The following is a 25,794-nucleotide window of genomic DNA, read 5'->3' on the forward strand; positions in this document are numbered from 1 at the left end:
GTGAGAACCGATATTGAATGAAATGGATCAAAACAACCTAGGGATGATGAGGGATTGGCCGCGGACAGGAATACCAGCACCGTACTCATACACTCATCATACTAACGTTGGTAATACTTTACTCAACTCTTTAAGCCACACAAACACTCCTTACGCCTGTAACGTTAGGCAATTAGCCTTACTTACTTGCCTTGTATTGCGAAAGATCCATCTTTTTTCCTGAGGCCTAAAGAAGCCCACCTCCTTTTTAACAGTTGATTCACTGCAGTCAAGCAAATATGCCAATTTTTTTTTTTTATGGTGAAACCGATTTTCACAAATTCATCGAGTTGTATATCATTGTTTCCATCTATTTTCATATTTAATTTAAAATTCAATGAACGAGTGTCGAGTGCGAGCGGCCGACGCGATTTGACTCCGTGATTGGAAAATTCACGTCCCGCCCATGATATAAATATGCAAGTTCGGCTGTCACTCAAATGGACGATCTCTGAGACGACCATCTGTGAGAGGACGATCTCTGGACGATTTCTGAATCACGACTCTTTCTCAGTCGCGACGGTTACTAGTCAAGACCATTTCTGAATGAACTGTTCCTGAATGGTTAGTTGTGAGGACGATTGCTGTGTTTGTACAGTGATCTCTTAGTAGAGTAGATGGTCTGTGTGTCAACGACCATCTCTGAGTGGACGGCGCCTCACGTTATATACGGCGATTTCTAAGTTGGCGGCTGCTGCATTTGAGCAGCGATCTCTGAGTGAACGGTCTCTGAGTGAATAACCATCTCTGAGTGGACAGCGCCTCACTTTGACCCTTTCCGCGTTCCATACTCCATAACCCGTCTGCTAGCTGTCTCTGCGGAATCTTCTTGTTTCATCAGAAATTTTCTAAAATACCTTAAATCACCTTCAATCCTCCAGATTTTTAGAACATCTGTAGTATATTTCATCCTCTCAACATCCAAGCATCAAACAGAATGGTGCCAATAAAATCAATACAGTAGGTCTCTTTAGGCCACCTTTCAGGCGGACGTACACTAGCCTACCCTATTGTGGATAGGTTAGGTGCAAGGTTAGGTGTAACTGTAAGTAAGCCTAACATTTTAGTTTGAACATAACCTAGACTATAGAGCCTAACCTTAAGTAACTTAGGACCTCCTGTAAAGCCTTTCTGTTAGGCTCAAAATTCACAACGACCAAGTATATTGGCTTGCTATACTATACTTTTTATACAAATAGTCTGTGCATGGTTAGGCTGCCTCACAACTTTGTTGGCCAATGCATTTAACACAGATAGGCCTATCAGGAGTTGCAGACGACATGTTGAACAATTTGTAGTTGTACTGTTGTAGGCCAAAGAAATCGATAAACAACGTATTTACTTCATTAATGTCTCGTTAATCTTACGATATGAAATACACACCTACGTAATTAACGACCAGGAATATAGTTATCAAGACAAAGTGGCGCTCAGACAGCCAGGAACCAGATTCTTTTGAACTTGGACCTAACACAGCCTAGGCGCGAAGACAACCGAAATAGGCGTAACAGCCTAACAGCGTAAGTTGGAATATAGGCTAGACCTAGGCTATACGTAACTAAGTTATAGGCCCTTCTGCGTGTACATGGTTAGGCTCACAGGTGCCAAGTACGTGGGCTTGATCTATTATAAATATACTATTTCATGATACTACTAGTACTAGGCAATTACCACACGTAAAGCCTGTGTAGGCCCAGGCTGGCACATACATGATGTAGGCTAACACATAGGCCTACCTAGGCCTATATGAGGTCTTCAATATTGCAGCCTCGACAGGTTGAACCATCTACTCGTCCAGTCGTAGGCTAGGCCAAACTATCTGTAAGAAAAGTGATAATCTTCATGAAAACCCCGTTAATCGTCCAAACTGCAGTACATACCGCCTACTGTGCCTATATCTTAGTGACACGTACTCAGGAATTTATTAGTCAAGCAAAATTACTCTTAGACAATCAGGAACCAGATTTCTTGAGCTATTCAAGTTGGACCTATAGCCAAGGCCCAAGGTAAATCTATAGCCTAGCATAACGACGTAAGTTTGAACAGAGGCTATTTGTCAGTTTGGCCCAATGTAACACCGTGACATGGTTAGGTTCACAGGCGCAAGTATGTAGGCTTGCAGTACTTTACAATTTATACTAGTATAGCCAGCCAACGTACTTTACGCCTGTGGTTAGGCCTACACATAGTAATATGCATATGAGACCTTTTCAAAGTTAAATGTAATCATCAGTTTTCGAGTTGAAAATATGCAAACTTGGTTTGGTTGATCTCTTGTAAAGTATGTTAAGTTTTGTTCATAGTGACGATATTGTTATTTCACTTGCAGGTTTTAGTACAAAGTCAATGATACAATTTTGCTGGCTCAAAATAAAAATAGTCAGAAATGTAGTTATAGGCCGTTTCATATATTTATTGCAAATCAAAGTATTTGACATTTTAGGATGCCTATTTTGTAGTGTGAATTGAAGTAAAGTTCCTTCCTCTATTTATATGACAAAGCTTTGTCTACTCGACAACGCCCCCCCCCCCTCGCGCCCCAACCCCATTTTGTGGAACTTCACCACAATATCTGTTATGCATCATATTCAGTATCATGATTCAGTTAGTTTGCAAGAATTGCGCCGTACAGAACGTCGGTATCAATCAGGGAAAGGCTTGAATGTAATAACACACAACTCGATCCTCTCCTCTACCCTAGCCTCGAGAGAGTCTTGTTTCCGCCCCTAATTGAACTCCATGAATGAAAGGGTTCAATTCAAATTAAAACAAAAATAGCAAGCCTATCAACTCCCATCAATCAAATCCCCTAAAAAAAGGCTGGAATAGACAACACTAGCCTATATATAGGTTATGGGCGTCGAGAGACAGGTCGGATCTGGGAAAATTACGTCACCAAATCCCATCGTTTAGTGACTGTACATGAACAGAGGACATTATGCTACATCCCATACTAAAGTGGGCTCCCTATTTGACCCCGGTCTCAGAGGTATTCCCCTGAACCCCCACCTCTCTTCTCATCAGGCCTGTGTATGGTTAACCAAATATTAATAGACATGATGTTATAAGAAAGTCGACCATTCATGGTTTTTTTTGGGGGGGGGTGGGGTGGTGCTATTGGACGATATACCCGTTGGTAGGTGTAGTGTGGTGCTTTGCCTTACCTATACAAGAAGAGGTCTGAAATATCCCGCCCTCTCCGTCTCTCTAAATATATTTTTAAAAGTAATACTACGCGCAATTTCAGAGTGCATGCTTAATATGATGGCGCACTCCCAGAATATACGTTTTGATATCCACTAAGAAACATTCTTTACGATCAGTGAGTGGATTCGAGAATAGTATCCGAGAGAATTCTGTACTGCTTCTTGGAAAATCTACACCGACGTTATCTTTTTTTCTTCTTTGCTGCTTTAGCAGACTTAGTCGTTTTTGATGATTTGTTTTTTCTGCCCCCGACGGGGGCGCTCTTTGATCCTTTAGCAGATGTTGATGAGTTCTTCACTTCTATGCATTCTACTCGTATTCCTTGACATTTTTTCTGCAAAGATCGAGAGGAAAGTATACGTCTATCATAAATAAACTGTTTCAAAGTGACACCCAATATTACATGATATTTTAATTTGTCATTATGTCAAATTTACAATAAACGTCAGGAAAAGGGGTTTTGCACGCATATGTTACTAGTTCCATTATAGCCTTTATTCACCGCAGACTTTTGTTATATAAGGGGCAACAGAAAAAGACAGCCACTCCTGCCTTTTCATTGAAACGATAAGGACACCCTCACTGCGTAGGCTCTTATGGTTCTACCAAGTCATATAGGCTCATAAATGTTTTATTTTCTTTGCAGACACTATGTATATATGCAGGTGAGGTAATAATACATCATCACCACTAGACCTATTCCATCCTCCTCCGACCGCCACATGTATAAATTTCCCCAACATACAGTATCTCAAAATTGTTGAAGTGTTTTTTTTTGGGGGGGGGAAGGGGAAAGGGGGGCTTGCCACAGTAAAATGCATCAGTACCATAAGTACCGATGTGACGGTGTACCTGATTACAGATTCGACACCGCGATGCTCCCAGCATAAGTCCCGTAAAGTCACCTCTGAGACATTCTTTGCAGTATCTGGTTCCGCAAAACTTGCACATGTATGTCTGGAAGAGAAAGGACAGGGGTTTACCACTACTGTGGAGAGACTCTTTGGATCTGTGAAAGGACATTTTTGTAATTTAAGTCTAAAGTGTTTATAGCAACCATCCAGGTCACAATCACCATTGTTTTGTACTGTTCATGTTAGGCTATAGATTTATGCGCTGTACGCTAGGAATTGTTGAAATATTCTGTCTGTCTGTGGAGTGGGGGTTTCCACCTCCGCCCGCACAGAAATATACGTGGTTGCGCCCCCTGATTGAACGTTGGCTGTTCAACATGTGTCTGTACCACACTTATTCGATCTGTAACAATACGAGGATCATATACACATATATGGTACCGTGTTAATTTCAATTGGTATAGGTTATGTCGATGTGCTGGTAATGCGTTATAATTATGTTGATGGCACAACAATTGTTCTTCTCAATATGCTGACAAAGGCAAATGATTCCCTTGTGCCGTGTTTTCTCATAGACCCTTTTGCAAGTTTGATTTGGCTGCCCATGATTATGGACGCAGCTCATCTCGCCCTCCCCCCTCTTCCCAGATTAATTAAACACCATCAGGAGTTATGTTCATGGAATGGGTGTATAAGGGTCAGAAGTTTCCAAGCATTTAAAAAAAATTACATCTTACGCTGACCGGCGGGATTATAAATTTGCAAAGAGAAAGTAGTATGGGGAATTCCCCGCTGCATTATCCAGGCTCGCCCACCTCCATCCCCTTCTGAGCAAGTTGTATAGGTGACAGTTATCCAAGATAACCCCATTTTCACACTTGGCTTACCGCCCATATCGCACCCTCATCAGTCAAAATGGAACGAAAATACTACCGTATCTCCCCACGTCAAACGAATAACCTTTTTTTTTGTCTGTTTAAAGTTAACCCTGTTACCACCCCTTTGAGCCACTTTAACCGTTTTCTCACGCTAGATAATTCATCTGCCTAATACATTTGTGCATGGACGATGTCTGTAAGCAATGATATTGTTGCGGGAAAGATAATGAAAAAGTAAGCCAAAATGTTAAGCAATTGCTTAATTGATAATAAATGCGAATGAATGTTAGCATTAAAGAGAGAGTCTACTTACTGTGCTTGTGGTTGTGCATCCCCAACGACACATTCTTCATGTCTCCCCTCAAGCGAAAAAACACCAGTAGTCATATATTTCACTATTACTTCTCTCAGGCGAATTATCACATTAAACAAAAAAACGAAAGCTGTTCTTTTATGTAATTATTTGGTTATAGTCTTCATATTTGCAGTTGGACACATTCGGTCGAAAGATATCATTCTGCAAAGCAAAAATATCCGCATGTCAATTTTCTTTACCAAAACCGGTCAAGATTGTCCACGCGCATGTTGTAATTGACTACGTTCACACTCACTAGGGATGGGGTAAGTGAAACTTGACTGACTGACTGGCTGACAAGTTGTATTCAAACGATTTAAACGAGTAAAGTAATATCAAATATGTACTTAGCGGGACTTGAGGAAATCCAGCCTCACTGTACCCCTCGAAATCAGTCTGTAGTCTGCGGGGGTACAGTGCGAGTGTTTATTCATTGTGTAAGCTCACGCCCGTGAACATTAATCCATGACCTGTCGATTCGGTGACAATTGTGTGGATAGGAAAAACCTATAACCCCGGGAACACGATTGTTGGAGTTGAATGTGTTGTCATGGAGAGGGCGGAGCAATTCATTATGACCATAGGGGTAGAGCAATCGATATTAAGTGTCTAGCAGGAAGAATTCGATGGCCACTTTGATGGGATCGGAACTATTATTGTATTGTAGGTGTAACATTCTCATGTGACCACGGTCCTGATGTAAGGCATGAAATGTACTATTAGAAGAGTATAGAACTATCATATATAAGATACATCTTCATAGACATTAAATGTTGTTAATCCGCCAGTAGTTTACATCTAGTATATCGTGACCAGCGGAGCAACCACGTTGCGTAGGTCTGGGATTAATACCCCCCTCCCAAGATTAATATCGTGAGGGTCAGCTCCCCCTCCCATCGATAGATAATATTACAAACAAACAAATTCTAGTGCACAGTACAAAATTGTATGTAACAGTTATGGCAATACAATCTAAACAGTTCTTGAACATGATTGTTTCAGAGGTTGCAAAATATAGCACCATTTGAATGTAAGCACACTCCATTTTACCAAAATTTCACAAAAGAGAGGGGGAATTTCGCCCCTGGACGACGTTACATCTTAGCCCCCCCCCCCAACGTGACCAGGGGTCTCCTGGTTGTTACGCTTCAAGCAAAACCGGCGCAAGAATGCACCATATATGGACGAATGCATGGTGGTTCATGGCGGCCTAGTATCATGAACAGATAGTGTCCATACTGAATGCAATATGCATCGTTTCTTAATTTATAACAATGAATAAATAATTATATCATTTGTTTAAATATATATAGGCCTCTGTATTGGAAAGCTTACTTCATCTAAATACTACTTACAATTTCGAGAAAATAAAACAAGGAGTCGCTCAGTGGAATTGCAAATCGACCAATATTCCACCGACAGTTCACATAGCATATCCCACCAAGTTTAAAAATTCATCAGCTTTATCATATAGGGAGTTCGCGACTTGGCAATTTAATTACTGTATGGAATTTTCGGTCTTTTTTTTTTTAAATTAAATCGAGAACTGAAAAGGTAAAAGCAAACTAGATTTTTGGTTATATTCACCCTCTAAGCATTGATACTATTACCCCATCTAAGACAACTTTTGCTGAAGCACAATATGAAGTGACATGCTCAGTAAACATCCATCAGCTTTGGACAAGACCTTCAAGCTTTAACGTCCATTGAACCTTAACAAAGAGGACTTAACAATTACACCTTATACCTTAACGTACCTTACATACCTTTATATACTTTAACAAATAGGACGATAAAAATCTTAGGGATTTTCCACTTTTAATTTATTGGCCAACAACTAGCTTGATTATTCCCAAAATTCATGTGGAATGGAGATGGCGCCCTTTTGCACTAACTATAATAGCATCCTGACTGACAACAGAGAAACTTCATTTAGCAGAAATTTGACAATTTTAAAGGTATGTAACCTAAGTTGTTAAAATCCCAAGGCATTTTCAACTATATATGCCCTTTGATTATATAACAGGCAATAAAAATGTTATTATATATATCCCGATATATATATATATCCCGATATATAAATATATATGTGTATATATTATACTTAAATCGTGATGTTATATCACATCATGTGCAATTTCGAAAGTCACCGCTTGTAACTAATGGTAAAATGATTTCTGGCCTTTGGGAATGACTACCAAAATGTCGGACCGAGATAAGAGAACTTCATCTTTGACACAAAATTGACAATTTTATAAGGTATATCATTTTGTTTCATTGTTTTCGGCAAATATCACGACTATTTTTATTCTTCTCACGATCATGCGTAGTATGGATGACGCCCTTTTAATAAATGTCAGACAAAATTGTTATAAATCAAAAGTCCCGGAATTCTTTCAAAATCGTATTTCATTTCATTATTTTATTTAGAAGTATAATTTCCATGGAAACCCATTTAACATTCGGAAAATGCGCTTCTGGGCTCTGGGAATCTAAACTAACACACCAGCAGAAAAATTCAGATAAACTTTGGCCCAAGTTTGCAAGGTTATATAGCCCCTCTGATGTTTTTCAAGTTTCACCAGTCCCCTTTTAACATCTTTCCACATCAACATATCACTTTAATATATATGTTAGATTCCTTAAACTTTCATAGTAACAGACCACCTTCAGATGAGGCAATCCATATTTTGACATCCTGAAATGAATACAAGAAATTTACCTTTAGTCGCCAACCTTATTACAGAAGTCCGAATGCCTCAAAATATCGTAAAAACGAAGTCTCGAATTTTCAATCTAAAATTGGCGATAAGGAAAAGGGGCAGGTGAGAGGTGGTAAGATTGTGTAAAAAAGAGAAAAGATATCTCCACTCGGAATTCAACCATGGGAACCATGGTGGGGTCCACACTTACTTGCTCCTTCTTGAGATTATTGTATAAATTCCTATATAAAATAACTTTTGATGTGAATTCTTGTTTATATGTTCCAGCTTTGATAATTTTTTTCACACTTCTGGTGGAATTCATTATCTTTATTCAGCTATACTTGTAATCCTGTTTCTTCTCTTCGTACCTTCAGTATTGTTCAAGTGTAGTTCAACAAAATGGCAATTTTTGGCTACATTTTCATTAAAATCTACAAAAGGGTAATTTTTAGTTACAAGAAGGGAAGAACCTAAGTTACCTCTCCCTACACCCAGCTCCACCAATCCTGTTCAAGGCTAGAAAAGGAACTGAGCCAGCAACAAAAGGAATGCAAATCCTGTGAAATAATGACTACATGTTAAAATCATTACTCTTGGTAAGCAAAAGTTAAATTTATGTTAATATGTGACAGACAGTACAAAGAAAAACTGTTAAAAAGTGCAGGCCACGTTTTAATACCATTTTTATTTTTCAAGAACTTAATCTGTAAACACCGAGGACTTGTGTGCAACAGTCACTGGAAAATAGGTTAAGTGCATCATTAGAACACTTAGTACATCATTATGTCAGCACCGAAATCAGCCCATTAGAGGGCGTCAAAATGGTGAGTAAAAATGCTCTTATGAATTTCACTTGGGTTAATGGTATTAAACTGTACCCCTTGGTGACTGGTCATTGGCATTAAGTTCAAAGAAATGCTTCTCCTTTTTACTTTGATAGATTTATTAGAATTTATAAAATAACAAATTCACTTAAAGTACTAGGCTTGAAACAAGGAGGGTGAGGTCATCTCCACTACCTGGCTTTCATTTCTAAAAAAATTTCAAAGGCAAAATTCAAGACAGCTAAGAGACCCTAAGCTCAACTTATGAACATAATACACAAAATCTCTTTCCTTTTCTTGGAATATTAAATAACTAACACTCAATGAAAACGAGGGAATGAAATTTACTTAACAGATTACTGGTTCTGTGTACAAACTGAACTTGGTAAGTACAACCATAACTGCACTATGTAACATTATTTAAAACATTGCTATGACTTCAAGAAGGAATTAGGATGTGATATCCAATTTCAATTTAATTGTTTAGTCAAATACAATATTTGTTGTAAGCTCTGAAACCCAACAGTGAAAGCAATGAAGAGAACTGATGGGTTAGACAAATTAGTAACTGATATAATATTTTTAAATAAGTAAAAATCTAACAAAACTCAACAAAAGAATACCAACGTATAATGTCTCACTAGAACATTCTTTGACTTTTTTGACCACTTATTTTGCAAAATTTTTCCTCATTGCGAGTATCAAATATAATCCTGGTGAACACTGCTATTATGCTGTATGTTTCTCAGCCTGATTCTTGAAGCTATGGGAAACCCTGCTTCCTGCAAAAGGGATTAGATATTTTTTTTCCAAAGATTTATTTCTCTTTGTGATAACTTACACTCTTATAGAGCAACAAGGTAATTAAAATCTCTAGGAACAGATTGAGACACAACTTTGCTGTATCTCTGAGAATTATTGAAAGCAAATGTTAGAAACAAAAAGAAAAGGAAGCAAAATTGTCTTTAGATGCTGTTCCACTGGAAGCATTTCTGTCTTACAAAATTGGTTGTATATGTAGTTGATTCTTTTCTGCAATCACCTTCCTCAGATAGCAAAGGCTGACGCACTTCATACTCCATTTCAAACGTAAATGAAAAAATTCATAAACTGAGGAATTTTCTCTCTAATACTCTTTTTTCCCCCAAAAGTTCACTGCCACAATTTTTAACTGGCAGAACATTCCCATTCGATCAATTTGAAAATTTCTGTTATCAATTTTTAAATTGAGTGCGTCCATTGTTTTTGCAACACCTCGGTTTCTGAGACTTTTAACGAGTCCTACGGTCCAAAGAAAAGAGATATCCCACTATTCTTCAGAACACTTCTTTCTTTTTTACAAGTCTGACATTTTTGAGGCCTTGACGTCATCCGTTGGCGATGTCGTACTGTGTCACGTCACCGTGCCCACCCGGTGATTGCACTAGTCGAAGGGGTGGGGGCCTCTTCTTCTTTCTTTGAGTTAACTTCGGCCCTTTTTTCCGTTTCTTTGTTTGGCCATCGTTTGAATCTACGATTAAAATTGAAAAAAGTCATCAGTGATTAGAAATAGACTTTGTCAAAAAAAAAAAAAAGACTGACATTGAGAGTGAGGAAAAGTGTTAACAAAACTGCTCATCTACTGCGAGGAGCCCAAGTAGGGTATAAGATAAATGAGCCTGTAGTTTCCATCCTAGCAGGATCTTCTTCAAAGGTGAAATGAAATGAAATCAGAGAGGGGGGGGGGCAAAATTAAGTTAAACAGATGGACAGACAACTTAATAGGAACATACAAGAATGAATGGTCTATAGTACTGGGACAGAACAAAAGGCAGTGAGATGAAAGGACAGAAAAGATGAAAAGATGTAAAGGATGAGGAGATAAACTGTGCAGAGGGGTGTAAAGCTGGGGGGGGGGTTAATTCTTAAAGGAGGTGAATAAATGAGAAAGAAAAGGGGTTAGACAGGGTAATAATGTTTCTGTGTGAATGGACATTATGTGTAATGAAGAGAGTGGGGGTGATGAAAGAACGGGGTAGGTTGGGACAAAAGATGGGGGGGGGGGGAATATTTTGACGATAATGTGGGATAATTTCTATTAGATAGGAGAGAACCACATTTTGATATTCAATATGCCCATCAATATCTTTATCAGTCAGAGGGTATAACTGTCCACTCTCTCCCCACAAATACCAACCCACCAAAGTTGATAAATGTTAGCATGCGACAGTGTGTGCTGCTCTTACATGTTGTGGATGTGGAATCTGTAGGGGACGGGTTTCCTGAGCTACTAGTTTCGTACTGGCGTAGTCTGCTGAGGGAATCACGGAGCGCCTGTCCGTCTCCGTCCTCATAAGTATCAATGTCTACTTGGATGTCATCCGGATCTATGACAGTCCTGGTGAAGAAAGCAAAAGGAAAGACATTAACAAAAGAAAGGAAAATACCGCACCGTGTTAACACTCATATAAAGTACAAAGTTACTCAAGTTGGGAGACAAGTACACTGATATCACAAAGCAAACAATGCTATGCAAGATGGGCAAAACCCAAAGCAATTTATACCATTTTTGTACACGGAACGAAAATTTTATACTATTTGAAAAGTGAAAAGTGATAAATATAAAAAGCTGCTATATGAGATGTGACAAGTAAAATTATTAGCCTATTAGTGATATAATAGTGGTAGGTAATCTGGCTATAAATGCATGAATAATTGTTTTGTGGATAACGTAACCTGTTGTTCTAAAGGTCATCTATGTTACTGTCACAGAATTATTCACACACTGAAGTAGTCGGTTTAGGTGATAAAGCCAGCTGCCCACTGCTCAAACTCAAAACAACTGTAGAAGATGAGATTCAACTCGTCTGTCATGACTTAAAGTTTCTATAGTTGTCGGACCCATCGTTGCTGAAACTAACTCAAACCCACTGAATGAATGATCAGTAAATGCTGGACAACTTCTCTCTTCACACATAAAGTGCTTAAAGTCACATGCAAAACAATTTCTCCAGGACTGGTTACATTTATTGATACTGGTCAGTTGTATCAATAACTAGTAACTACGAACTGCTCGACAAATGGCCCAATAGAAAACATAGTGGACTTTAACATAAAATGGCTCCCAGACAGTGACTAGAGAGCAGCAAATAGGTTTGACAAACAGAAGCTTATAATTAGAAAACAAATATGCGGTTGTGTTTACCCGTCTGGGCGAACCCTGACCCTGTCATCGGTTTCTAGACCGAGAATATATCTCCGGACCGACTGACGTTGCTCCTCTGTGTGCTGTGGACATCTTAAGGACCTGACACAAAAGAAAGATGAAACATAAATTGAAATGACGTCTAATTATTTATTATTATTATTCTTTTGTTTTTTGTTGCTATGTACCATTTTGCAATACTGAATGCTTAATAATGGTATCTATAGTTTGTTAGCCACTTCATAAAGGCTTAGCAATCTATCTCATTTCATACTGGGGGGGGGGGGGGTTGTATTCAGTGAAACTGGGGTTATGATTGTTGGTAACATGGTATGCAATGGGTTCCAGGGAAAAAATAATCCAAGATTTTACAAAAGAGGGTGTATTGCCCTGAGTTTGTTAGCTCAGTTGGTAGTGTACAGGCCTTGTAATCCTGAAGTAACCTGATTGACTCCTATTCTACACAACTTTTGTGCTCTTTCAAATGCCGTAAGCACTTCCTCCATCAGGGTTCCATTTCTCTTATTTTACCTGGGGTGAAATATATTGTGTCCCACAAATTTAATGTAACGTTTCCCTGTGTCAATTTTATTGGACTTTGAGTAGCAGAGTTTGTTGTTAGCCACCTCATCCTTCCTCAGAGACTAGAGTCTGGTAAAATCCAACTGAAGCAAATTCAAATGCAAAATGCAACTTTAAAAGTAAAGATTGGTACATAAGGAATAGCACAAAATGAATGTGACCACCTTTGGGGATATCAACAGTGTTGTCAATACACTGACATGAATTGCAGAAACTATGAACACATTTTCTATATAGGCATGTACTGTCTGTAAATCTAACTTCTTGTTGGTAACCATATGTTCTAATAGACAATGCCGGTTTACAAAGCTTAGTGCCTTTCTTGGTTACCACTCCTCCCAACCCCCTCCCACTCTTAGTCTCAATAATTTATGTATGAAAGTTATTGTACCCCATCACTCCAATAGCATGCATATCTCTCCAATTCCCAACATGTACGTTTCTAACTTACTATACATTTCCCACCTTACGAAAAATTACACCATACCCGCTTCTGTCCAAGTTTTCCAAATTTTCTACACCTTTTACGCCCAACTGTGCAAGTTACTTCTGCAATGCACTCCTCAACTGTGCAAGTTACTAAAATCCTGCCCTGCCCAATTGTGTAAGATATTACATCTATTATGCCACATCTTTACCATCTAACGAAGTACCCACACCCTTTCTGCACCCTTTTCCGCATGTTGCCTCTTATCATTCTCCACCATATATACACCTATTTTGACTGCACATACTCACTTTGTACACATTTTCTTTGTATGTTCCGATATGACACCACATGTGGTTAGGAGGAGACGTTTCCTATCTTCAAGGGATAGAGTGTCGTACATAGGTGTTCCGCTACTGCCAACCTGCTCAAAATACAAATGATAGCCACACATGATAGTTAACTAAGATGATAAACTACTTTCAAGTAGTTACCCTTTAATATGTTAAAGGTCAACTGTTTCGAGATAAACTATTTAATGCATTCAAATACAAATGATACCCACAGTTAACTGAGATGATAAACTGCTGGCAAGTAGTTACCCTTTAATAGGTTAAAGGTCAACTGTTTTCTGATAAACTATTTAAATGCATTCAAATACAAATGATACCCACAGTTAACTAACTGAGATGATAAGCTACTGGCAAGTAGTTACCCTTTAATAGGTTAAAGGTCAACTGTTTTCTGATAAACTATTTAAATGCATTCAAATACAAATGATACCCACAGTTAACTGAGATGATAAGCTACTGGCAAGTAGTAACCCGTTAATAGGTTAAAGGTCAACTCTTTTGTGATAAACTATTTTAATGCCCATTCAAATAGAAATGATACCCACAGTTAACTAACTGAGATGATAAACTGCTGGCAAGTAGTTACCCTTTAATAGGTTAAAGGTCAACTGTTTCGTGATAAACTATTTTAAGGCACATTCAAAATGCTAGTAAATACTTAACTGGAAAACATAAGAATATTAGCATTTATGTCATCTGTACATTACGAACGAAATATAAAAACATATATTTTAGCATTGTTAGATTCATTTACTAGTTTTTGGGGAAATTCCATGCTTTCCTGTCAGCTTGCCGATCCTGATTTGCAGTACATGAAAAAAGCATCTCCTGTTTTATTTAGAAATAACAATGGACGCATTGTTAAGACATACCAAGGAATTTGGAGTAAGATAAGATAAGATAAGATTCTAACTGTAACATAGTAGTGTCAGAGAATGAGGCAGCTAGCATACTGCAGCTAGTATAACTTTCTAAGGTTGAAACTTTGGTCAATGTTCCAATATCACTATAACAATATTTTTTTCTTTTTAGAAGAATGGATGGAGGCTGGTGGCGGCCCAAAAAATGTCAAACTTTCTGTTATATCCAATTTTTTTTTCAGTGGTGAAGTGGGTGCCTCTCTTTGTGAGCAGACACAGACAAGCAAAACCCTGTTTGTCACCCATTTTCTCTTGACCTTTCAGTAACACCATTTCTCTTTTATGTTATGAAGCCCCCCATTCTGTGCCCAACTGTTTAAACAATACTTGACAAATGTACACAAAGTGACACCCACTTAATATGCTAGCAGGTGAAACCTGCAGGTGAAACCTGCAGCCAAACAGTAATCAACACAAGAGATAACTTCTTTGAATGCTTTCAACAATTCCATGGATGATGTGCATTTTTCAAATTCTTCCCTTCTCTTAGTAGCTCTTGTTTCCTCTTTTTGGTCACTTATTTCTATCTGTCAATTAATTCACAACTTGTCAATATTTCACTCATAATAACAAAACAAAAAATACAATTTGCCCTCTGACAGTGTCAGAACTCACTTTGTAAACACTTTGATATAAAGCAATTGATGGTATGTATGCACTAGGAACCAAGACAAACGTCCCTTCATACAGCCCCCCCTCTCCCACCCCACCAAAATCCAATATGACACACCAAAAGGGTGGGGGCAGGGCTTAGCATTAGTAAAATAACCTGTACATTTATGATAGAAATTTGACAATTTGTCTCAAAAAATAGGTATCACATGTTCTTAAACTTATATCTAGCTATGATAGATTTCATAGGTAGAAGTCTGTGGTATGTATGGTATGATACTAGGTACTCAACACACTGTTATTGGTACATTTGGTAAGTGCAGTAGTGTCAGTATACAGTATTAGGCATAGGTATCACAGGTACTTCTCATTGCTACCTAGCTATGATAGGTTTCATGGGTAGAAGTCTGTGGTATGTATGGTATCATACTAGGCACTCAACACTGTTATGTGTACATATGGTAAGTACAGTAATGTCAGTATACAGTATTAGGCATAGGTATCACAGCTACTTCTCATTGCTACCTAGCTATGATAGGTTTCATAGGTAGAAGTCTGTGGTATGTATGGTATGATACTAGGCACTCAACACACTGTTATTGGTACATTTGGTAAGTGCAGTAGTGTCAGTATACAGTATTAGGCATAGGTATCACAGGTACTTCTCATTGCTACCTAGCTATGATAGGTTTCATAGGTAGAAGTCTGTGGTATGTATGGTATGATACTAGGCACTCAACACACTGTTATAGGTATATTTGGTAAGTGCAGTAGTGTCAGTATACAGTATTAGGTATCACAGCTACTTCTCATTGCTACCTAGCTATGATAGGTTTCATAGGTAGAAGTCTGTGGTATGTATGGTATCGTACTAGGCACTCAACACACTGTTATATGTACATTTGGTAAGTGCAGTAGTGTCAGTATACAGTATTAGGTATCACAGGTACTTCTCATTGCTACCAGCTATGATAGGTTTCATAGGTAGAAGTCTGTGGCATGTATGGTATCATACTAGTCACTCAACACTGTTGTTGGTACATTTGGTAAGAACAGTAGTGTCAGTATTGCAGTTGTTAACAACATATAGTGTGATTTAGTCATGGTGACTTAGCAAGTAAGTTTTATAATCCTGCAAGTCATGATTTGTTGTTTATTTCCTCTTTGCTCCCCAACTTTATGTACAGCTGACCTCCTTAACTGTAAACAATTATTGAAAACTGAACCAATGCCCTTGGGGGTTGTGTGAAAAGAGATCATGGAATATTGCGACGAAATTTTACATTTTTGTCCCTCTTTGTTCTTTTTAATTAGCAGTTTTGTGTTTGCATTCATCTCCTATGCCTATATAAGTAAGCTGGGGTTTTTCCCAGCTAGACAGACAACCATAGACTATTAACCTTTGTAAGTAATCAACTGTATTGTATCAAATGTATTGTTGTTGACAACAGGGTAGCATAACTTCTTTTCTCTCCAGGTCGACTTAAGGGCAAAGATGGATATTTAGTTTGAGTACATGCATATTTAAAAAGTAATAGTGCCCGTCATATTAAACAAACATAAAAGGGAATCCACAACTAACTATACCAACCTGCCACTGGCTCTATGACAGTGTACACCATACACCATGAGTTTGCTTTTTTCTGTTGCAAAAGAAGTCAAAATGATGTTGCCGTTCAGATCGCCCACGTTGCAGACTATGGCCTGTACAGCACTTGCATACATTTATCCAGTAAATGGGTTTAAACACTCCCCCAAACTACATCTTACACACATCCATATGCTAGCAAGTAATAAATTGACATATCAGACTCAGAGACAGATTTTGTTTACCTTTTTTGTTTTAATAGATTTATTTTATTTACTCGAATTAGTTACATACATACTTCACTTTGACCATAAGAGGTACAATGTGGATAGAATTTTAGCATGTTTTTAAATGAGTTTCATGTTAAGTAAATGTTTATAGCAATTCACATATCAAATTATTTTAACAAGGTTTACATAAAATAAAGACTAGTCTGGGAATAACAATCAGGTGCCTCTGAATTGGGCCAATTTGGGTTAGATTCTCTCATTTTCATCCTTCTTTTGTCTTTTTTGAGGATTGGGAAGGGCATAAGGTAGGTGAAAAAATGAAGAGGGAAAGCCCTATTGCCCCATGGTTACCAAATTTAAAAGAGGAACATAGTATTATTATTTTTTTTATGACAAAAGACTTACAAATTTGTTTGACACAAATATCACGTTCAGTACTAGTTAACCAAATAAAAACTCAATGCTCTGTGTTTGTCCAACTTGTTTGATGTCCCGACACCTTAGTAACCCCTTTTTAACTGTACGCTTTCATGACTTCTACGTTCCAGAGTGTATTCTCGCGGTTGCTAGGATTTATATGATATCAGTGGAAATGCCTATTGTGTTTTTGTGACAATAGATCTGAATGACAAAAGACCTCTCACCTTGACTGATGAGGCACCGTTGCCACTTCCATCAGAGTTTGTGCTGCTCGCACTCGGTATATCACCTGAGATTGAAAATGAAACCATGAGATACCCAAACAATGATGGTAGGATTATGATCAAGATATATTTATGATAAAGGATATTTTTGAAAAAAGTCAAAGTATGACAGTTTTTGAGATTCCCTTCTTGGCTTATCATGTTTACATGCTAGGGCATAACACACACACATATTTATATACATGCACACATACCCACGTACACGCACACTCATACATACACACACATACATACAGACACATACCAACTTGAATGCATAGGTTACTTGCCTGCTTGCCTATTGCAAGTATTAAACCAAAGGTGTTAATCTCAAAACTGTTACACAACATGAACACTGAATAACTTTCTGCTTGAATCTAGACATTTGCAATGCCTTTGGCTTTGCACACTGAGTTGGCCATCTTGTTCGATAGATAGGAATGTTCGGGTCTTTGAAGATGAAACAACGGAGGTGTTGAAAATTTAAACATGCTATAAAACAAAAAGCTTACCATTTTTACCAAACTTTGCTGTTTTACTTTTCTTCAAAGTTGTTACAACTGGTTTTTCTTTCTTCATTCTTCTTGCTATTAATGAAAACAAGGAAATAAATTAATCAATATAAACAAACAAACAAACATCTAAAATAACATGGTTAAATATTCTTGTATGGCATTAAGAAACTTAAAAAAACTCTATGTCAGTGCTCCTTAAGTAGATTATGAAACCTGTAATGATATCAACATCATTAAAATTGTTTGTTGTCTGCAAAAGTACTGAACAAAATCCTTCACACTTAAAAATTATGTCCAGATATTAAGGCCATCTAAATAAGACAAATATCCCAGTGAGTTAAAATGCTCTAAATTGCTTGTAAAAATAAAGAAGATTACAGTAAACAGCTGCTAACTTTATTTAGGGGAACTGGAAAGTGGAGGGGGGGGGGGGTGGTCAAAGTGGGGTGAGATATTTAAAGCCTTTCAGCAAACAGTGTTTTAACAGAACCGCTGCTTATGTTTGTGTTAATGTATGTGGTGGACCAAGAGAGCTTGAGTGGTGGGAATGGGGGTGGGAGGGGTGGGGTGGGGATGCGATACTGATAATCTTTCAGAGTTTAGCAAATATTTACAGATGTCACTCTTACTCAAAATGAAAGTAAACACCTTTCAGATTTAAATAACTAAATGAAACTTTACATAAAGTTAGCAACAGAGTGGAAAATACAGAAACATTCCCTTTCAACTTTTGTTTTCCTTTCATTTATGTTAAAAGCAAATTACAATTTTATTTTTGGCTTCTTTATTCCTTATTTTTGGCTTATTAATTGAAATGAAGGTCGACTTGTTTTTCCCAATCAAGTTTTTCAGCATAAATATACTTGTTTTGAGCTTTAATAAAGAGTAAACAATTTTGTAAAATAGTTTTCAGGTGAGTCATAATTTGCAATGACGAAGCTGCTTCCTTTTAATACAGATTGCGGGCTGAAAAAAAAGTTTTTTTCACAATTTTTTTCATATTTTTTAACAATATGTTACATTATGAATATGTTCTTTTCAATAAAAAATATCTGACGATGCCAAGAACACTATTGTGTTAGTTCCGCCCTATTGCAGCTATGCCAGGACACTATTGTCATAGTTCCAGTTGGCAATTCACAAACCAGAGAAAACCTAATCTACCATGGATTAGTTTCAGCAAATATGTAGGCCAGTGCAGTAAGCTTCTAGATTTCAAAGTGGGAAAGCAAAGCAACAGCATCCGGGAGGGGGGGGGGGGTGTCAAGTGGCATGTTTTTCTGCCTGTGTAAAACTAGTGTTGCTTTTGTATTTAACTCAACAGAAATGCAAGTGGGAATTTGATTTTTGTATACTGGAATTTTTATCAAGTGGCAAAAACTGTTAACTTCTAGGCGTGCAAACATAGTTTGCTATGAATCCATTCTGACTTAAATCAGTTACTTTTCCCTGCCCACTTATGGGTGTACTTCAATAACGTGAAGATAAATACTACAAAATTCATGCCCTGATTAATTTGTGTGAACAAACCGTACCTTGTTTTTGCCCCCTGGGGTGACTTGAGTATGAACAGGTACAGGTAGGATGCCATAAATCAAACACACGCACCCACCCACACATACATACACTGTGAGCAATGGTGCTTTAAATACTCTATAGCATACAACTTAATCTGTTCAATTGACCTTCAGGAAATCCTTCATTAGATTTTAATATTGCTAGTATTGATTTGTTGTATCGATTCTACTGGACCTTTTCGTTCAGAACCCTCTGTCCTAAACATGTATCCTAAAGCAGCATTTAACATTAATGCTGTTCATATTCTGTCATCTGAAATGCATACGATACTTTCAGTTTTTAAAGAAAAGTTACCCACATTAGGACCTGGAGACAAAAACCAAACTACTTATAACTGATCCACTCTCTCAACCCCAGTCCACTCGAGACTGTGACTGCGTGATCACAGTGCCCTCAAATGTATACGATAATGCAAATAATAAATGAAGTCTGAACATTTTAAACTTTTTCAATTGCCTTTTGTCTGCACACATTTGAACACTTTTTCATTCAAAAGTGTCTGAGCCAAGGAAATATATTTTTTTTAATGAAATGTAATGAAAGGAATGGAGTTTACCCACTGGGTAATGTTTGTTTTTGGTTGTCTATCTTAGGTTGAAAAACTTTTCTTCTTATCATTAATTTGAGAAACCCTCGATGGGTTTTTAAAGAATCTGACAGAATTTTTTATCTGAATGCTTAAAACCACAGCTGATGATGTAAGGGCCTTCTCTATGACTCTTTATGACACTTGGGAAGTGGGCAAGACCTATGAATGGATGTATGGTCCAAAATGATCCTTGATCAAAAACTTACTTCTTGTTGGTTGTAAGGCATACGTCCAGTCTATGTCCCTCTCATCGTCTTCATCACTGTCAAGTTTTCCTGTATTGCTTGCAAGTCTGATGAAGAGAGAGAGAGGGAAAAAAGAGAGTCATATCGGTTGTTGAAGTAAAAGCAAATATATCACCAACCAGACACAATTAACATAAACTTGGTGAAACTATTCTTTACAGTTGTATGAGGGAAACCTTATTAAAAAAAAAAAAGCCATGTTTTTTACCTTCTAGTTGGTCTCATGTACTGTAAGTATGGTTAATGTTTGTCTGTTATTGCTAGTTCTTACTTATTTCTCATTACTGAACTGAGCTTACTCACATGACCTTCACATACAGTTGCATTTAAAGTTATCTGAATATGCTAGAAAGTCAAATATATGGTCACTCAGATGCAAACTTCGACAAACATCCCCCCCCCACCCAATCTCCAATCACTTACCCACACTGATAAACTTATCATCCTATTTCATAATACTCAATGTCCGCCATTGGTAATTAAAATTCACGACTCACAGCAATTCAGTTCGTCAGCTGAAATAGTCAAGTTACATTTTCAAAATAAAAGAAAAAAAACAAATGGTAAATATTTCCATATCAGATCTCCATATTTAATGTTTTGCAAGTGTTTAAAACCAGCCGTGAAAAGGGTCTGGATGGCTAAATTTTCAGATCAGAACAGAAAATATCAATTATACTTCTATTGCATCAACCTTTGTTTTGCTGAACAGAATGTTGGAAGATGCATTTAGTCAATCCCTATCTTATTTTGGAGTATTCCTTACAAGGCTGGTTAAGACTGTGGGACACTACCGACATAACATTTCCTAGTGTGAGCAATATCGGAAATTCCTCCACATCTCGAAATAGTTATATGACAAAGTCTTTTCTATCAGAATCTGCTTTTGGCGGGACACCCCAATGAACATGACGTCAGTACAATTACGAAACCTTATATTAACCAAGAAATTAAATGGAGTTGTAGCAAGTGCCTTTTGTGTCCTTTATGCATCAATGGAGTTAGCCTTTGGTCCTGAAAAAGGAACTTTAAATGCTGCACAAGTAACACACTGTTTGCCTTTCACCTAAGTGACAAAGTGACAAATTGTGCCCATTATTATCAGTAAATATTGCCAGACGCCATAAGAGAAATTTAGTAATTTACCACATATATATTGAATACGTTTGAAGTTATTAAAAGCATTTATGCCAAGTTTTGCCATTCAAAGCAGGGTGCCATGTAGGGATGACTCATATTGGCATCTTGAGTAGCGTTTACTTTCAAAAGTCTACAATGTTTTTGTCAAGTAGAGAATTCACTTGGGGTGAAACTTTGTTTTCCATTTGCTTGTGCAATAATATTCAGCAATATATAGCCCCATGGACATCTGTGGGGATAGTGAGAGAGTATAGAAGTATTCAAAATACTGAATTGTGGCAGTATACTTTTGGGGGAAATGTGAAGCACTGTATGATGTCACCAATTTACTAAATAGTGCAATGTAACATACAAATTAGTGCTGTACCACATATCCTAGTTTGCATTGATACTTTCACTGCCAAGTCACCTGCATCATGGACATATGCAAATGAAGTAGGGCTCACTAGTGCTCCAGGCAGCATAGGGTAGTATAGGGGAACCAAGTGGGGGAGATAACGTTTGGTGGTGGGATACTTTCAAATGTGTGGCTTAACAACCGAAGACATTTTGCTTTTCTTCCTTTACAAAAAAAACAACAAAAGCAGATTTGCCATGTTCAAATGGAAATGGGAAGGGGGGGGGTTATTCCAAGTGGTTGTAACTAGCATGGAAAATCCTTTTCACATTATAGGATTGTGTTCATAACGACAAACAGAAGAGTAAATAAGAAAGTTTCAAGTTTGGCAGTGCAGAGGTATTTCTGGGTAGAATCAGATTCAAACTTATGATCTCAAGAGAAAGAATCCTCTGAGGGAAAGAATCCCACCAAATTCCATTCAGTACAACAAAGAATATAATTGTTTTGCAAGATGGCCAAATTGCTGCCAAAAAAAGGACAAAAAATGTAAAAACAGATTTTTTGCACACAGACCCTCAGTATCATTATAACTTTAAGGTCAAGCTATTTGGTAAATTTTCTCTTGGAAAATGTTAACAAACAGTTTATTCCCTGAGATTATGAGGTTTTTGACAAGCATCCAATGCAAGCTGAGATCTGTATTCATGAGGACACTGTTCTGGCCAGAAAATCTGTTGTTTCAATAATAATATAATACCCATTCACAACACTCTTTACCTCTTACTAGCGAGTCTGCTGCTGTTCCTCCCCATACCCATACACTTAGCAAGATGAGGAGCAAAGCGAGAAGCAGCAAGATTTCGATGGCAACTGGGACAAACACACTCAAGATGTTTCTTTAAGGGTGGTTGACCGAAGACATCAAGGCCTGGTTGGTCAACAATTTTAAAGTCCTGTCAAGTGAAACAAAGACAATTTATAAGTGATTGCAACTATGAAGTGAATTTTATTCCCACCCGCACCCCCATCTCCCCCCCCCTCCCACAAAAAAAAGGAAAAAAGAAAGGATTTCTTAATAAACATACCTCATACTATGAATGAGGAGTGGGGAGTAGGCACTGTCACACATATAGTAATAACATAGTTAATACATGTGTAAATATTGACAAAATGTGGGTTCCTCTTTACAGTATCTTTAGTAAATAAAATGGCAAGTTGATCTACTAAGACATAAAAAAAAAATTCTCAAAATGATATCACAATGTCAAGACAGCTTGTCTGGTCATGCTGATATCAATGCCATGTTGAGATCTTACCATGTTGTCATCTTAAGGTACCAACTGCATGTGTGGAGAGAAAATGATCGCATGACAAAAAAATTGTTTCTTGCTTGGGGTGGGGGTAGAGGGGGAGGTACTGTTGGAACAAAGCATTAATCATCTTAAAGATTGCATTATACCCACAAAATGAAGGTTTTCATTGACAAACTATTATATAAATTGACACAATGTTGGTATATTATCAGGATTGCATCAAACCTTTAGTGCTTCGTCATCTTCTTCTTCTATTTTGAACATTCCAATCTTGCAGGAACGATGCATTTCGATGCAAAGACCAAGACTTAGCTCATCCACCAGTTCCTCAAGGACATCCTCTTCGGGACTCTGCCAAATAGTATTTATAATAATTTCAAGGTGAAGGATAATCAGTATGGGAATGGCATATATAGTAACACAATGCTACCCTTCATACACATATTCGAATACAGCAACGTTTGTGCACAGAACCTTAGTATGGTCAACATTTCATGATTTTAACAAAAGTCGCAAACTTCAGATTGGTTACGTCATGTAATTATGTAAACTATCTTGACAAGAATCATGTCAAGCCCATGTTATCGGTTATTTCTGGAATATGCTAATGTGACACTATAGTATAACAATTGATAACGTACAAGAAATATAACCTACAGACTCCAGTCTGCGAAGTAGGCATTGTATGGCTCCATAAATATGAGCACAGCCCTTCCATCTGAACATTCATGAAGTTTAACTTTATTCATATGTAGAGTGATCATTAAACTTTAGCTGCATTTTGCACATTTACCAACCATGTAACGATATACAGTCTATACTCCCTAGGTGAGAAGTAAGAGTTGACAAACCATAATTTGGTTGTTCCTGATTCAAATGAGTGAGTTAGTGACCGTTGTGAATCCAGTAAAGATTTTTTTTTATAACTGGCCAGAAAAGTTTATGTTATGTTGTTATTGCTTCATTTGCAAACACTTGTGGTTGATACAGATTTCCTTTTTCATGAGTGTTGTTTTGATGATGTTACCATAAGTGACAGTTATGTTTCCTTAGCAGAGGAGTACCAAATCTCATTAAGTATGCATCTTTACAGTGGGACATTGAGCTTTAAATCAGTGGGATTATATACTGATATTAATTGGTAAATAATAGATAACCTTGTTATTTAGTCTTCCAGTAACTTTCTTCATATTCAATTTCAGGGCTATCACATTCCTTCAGACATTTTTGTGAGCATAACTAGACATGTGGGCTATTTTAGCTGTTCTGCTATTTGTTGAAGGATATAATTGTGTCTAGGCCTATGTTCACTTCTTACTTGCAAATTTTTAAAAACTGCAGATTCACTGTTTGGAGTACTAGTGCTAGCATGATAGTCCAAGTTGGAAAGATAACATTAACTGGCAAAGAATTTACCACAGGGATTTAATGTGGGCAGTGCACTTCTGTCCTAAACCAAAATTTAATGGCGAGCCTAGACTATACATCATGTATGATCTACTTAGTGTAGGCTAGGCAGAGATAACATCAGTTTTTGGAAACATATAATCAGTACCAACTCATGAAATTGCAAACTTGCTCTATCATATTTTATCGTCATCTGACGTGTGTTCTTTTTGAGTTTCAAGTGGTAATGAGGCATCCTCTTTCATTGCTACCTGAATTGACAACTAGTATGTGCCTGAAGGCAGTGTTTATAGGCTATCTGTATGTAATACCCTAAACCACACAATTATCGTGCAATTGATTACAACCCCTTGTTTACGTACTAGTTCAAACTTCAAAGTCACGTTATATTCCAACCTTCGAAATATTTCTAGTAGCTAAAACTCATCAAAGAGCACTTTGCGCAACCACTTTTGGTTTATAATTCATAACTAACGTTTTTGCTTGACCCTAGATACTTTTTTTCGAGATCTCTGAGTGAATTTTAAACATCTTCATTTTGTTATTTTCCACTGGCCGTTGGAATCTTTCACTGTATGCTTGTTGAAGAGTCACGAACGTAGAACCCATAAGTATTACACACACACTGTAGGCATTACGCTCGCGTACTTACCCGTGTTTCTGATTTGGGAGTCTCGTTTTCTATATCAAACATCCCAAGAAGTTCCGAGTCCACCATCTTGTTTCTTATGTGATAGTTAACCATCTATACGCCAATATACTGTGGTTATAACAACTACTAAAAGGCCATCATCTGAGAAAATAGTTGAAAGGTTCCGGGGGTGAGGCAATTCGTAAAAAGAACACAATCAGCTGTACCGGGGGTACAGTGTTATAAAGTCCCTCACAAAGCCTCTAAGAACATGGCTTTGTCACATATTGTGGATTAACGGCGATCCAATCATTCATTCCACTTAATTTACCGCTAAAGCATTTTATACAATGTTGGAATTGTTTTCAGTCCAACCCATGTAATACAAAGGCAAGAACATATTCAGTACAGAGTCTGTCCGCATCACAATGTCCCCCTACTGGAGTACTGGTAGCTTATTCTCATAACCCCCATTTAAATTGTAGGGCCCACGGCTCAAAATACCCCGACCACAACACGTGTCGCAGCTAGCTTTTCCATTGTGTTCGTTACTACGGGACCTACTGACAAACGCAGCAAGACTAATTTTTGACGT

At 37.6% G+C, this 25,794-nt stretch overlaps 1 protein-coding gene across 1 annotated transcript; it reads right to left on the reverse strand.

Annotated features, from left to right (window-relative positions):
- Positions 1 to 8,704: 8,704 nt before the first annotated feature.
- Positions 8,705 to 25,495, reverse strand: LOC139966973 (ataxin-7-like protein 3). The gene is made up of 10 exons (XM_071970513.1): positions 25,221 to 25,495; positions 23,387 to 23,512; positions 22,626 to 22,801; positions 20,330 to 20,415; positions 17,954 to 18,028; positions 17,403 to 17,467; positions 13,367 to 13,479; positions 12,047 to 12,148; positions 11,088 to 11,239; positions 8,705 to 10,372 (listed from the first exon to the last, which is right to left on the reverse strand). The coding sequence occupies exons 1-10, from the start codon at positions 25,311 to 25,313 to the stop codon at positions 10,230 to 10,232; spliced, it is 1,131 nt and encodes a 376-aa protein (XP_071826614.1). The 5' UTR covers positions 25,314 to 25,495; the 3' UTR covers positions 8,705 to 10,229.
- Between the last annotated feature and the right edge of the window lie 299 nt (positions 25,496 to 25,794).

The sequence above is a fragment of the Apostichopus japonicus genome, chromosome 4 (genome assembly GCF_037975245.1).
Source record: "Apostichopus japonicus isolate 1M-3 chromosome 4, ASM3797524v1, whole genome shotgun sequence".
Lineage (NCBI taxonomy): Eukaryota > Metazoa > Echinodermata > Holothuroidea > Aspidochirotida > Stichopodidae > Apostichopus > Apostichopus japonicus.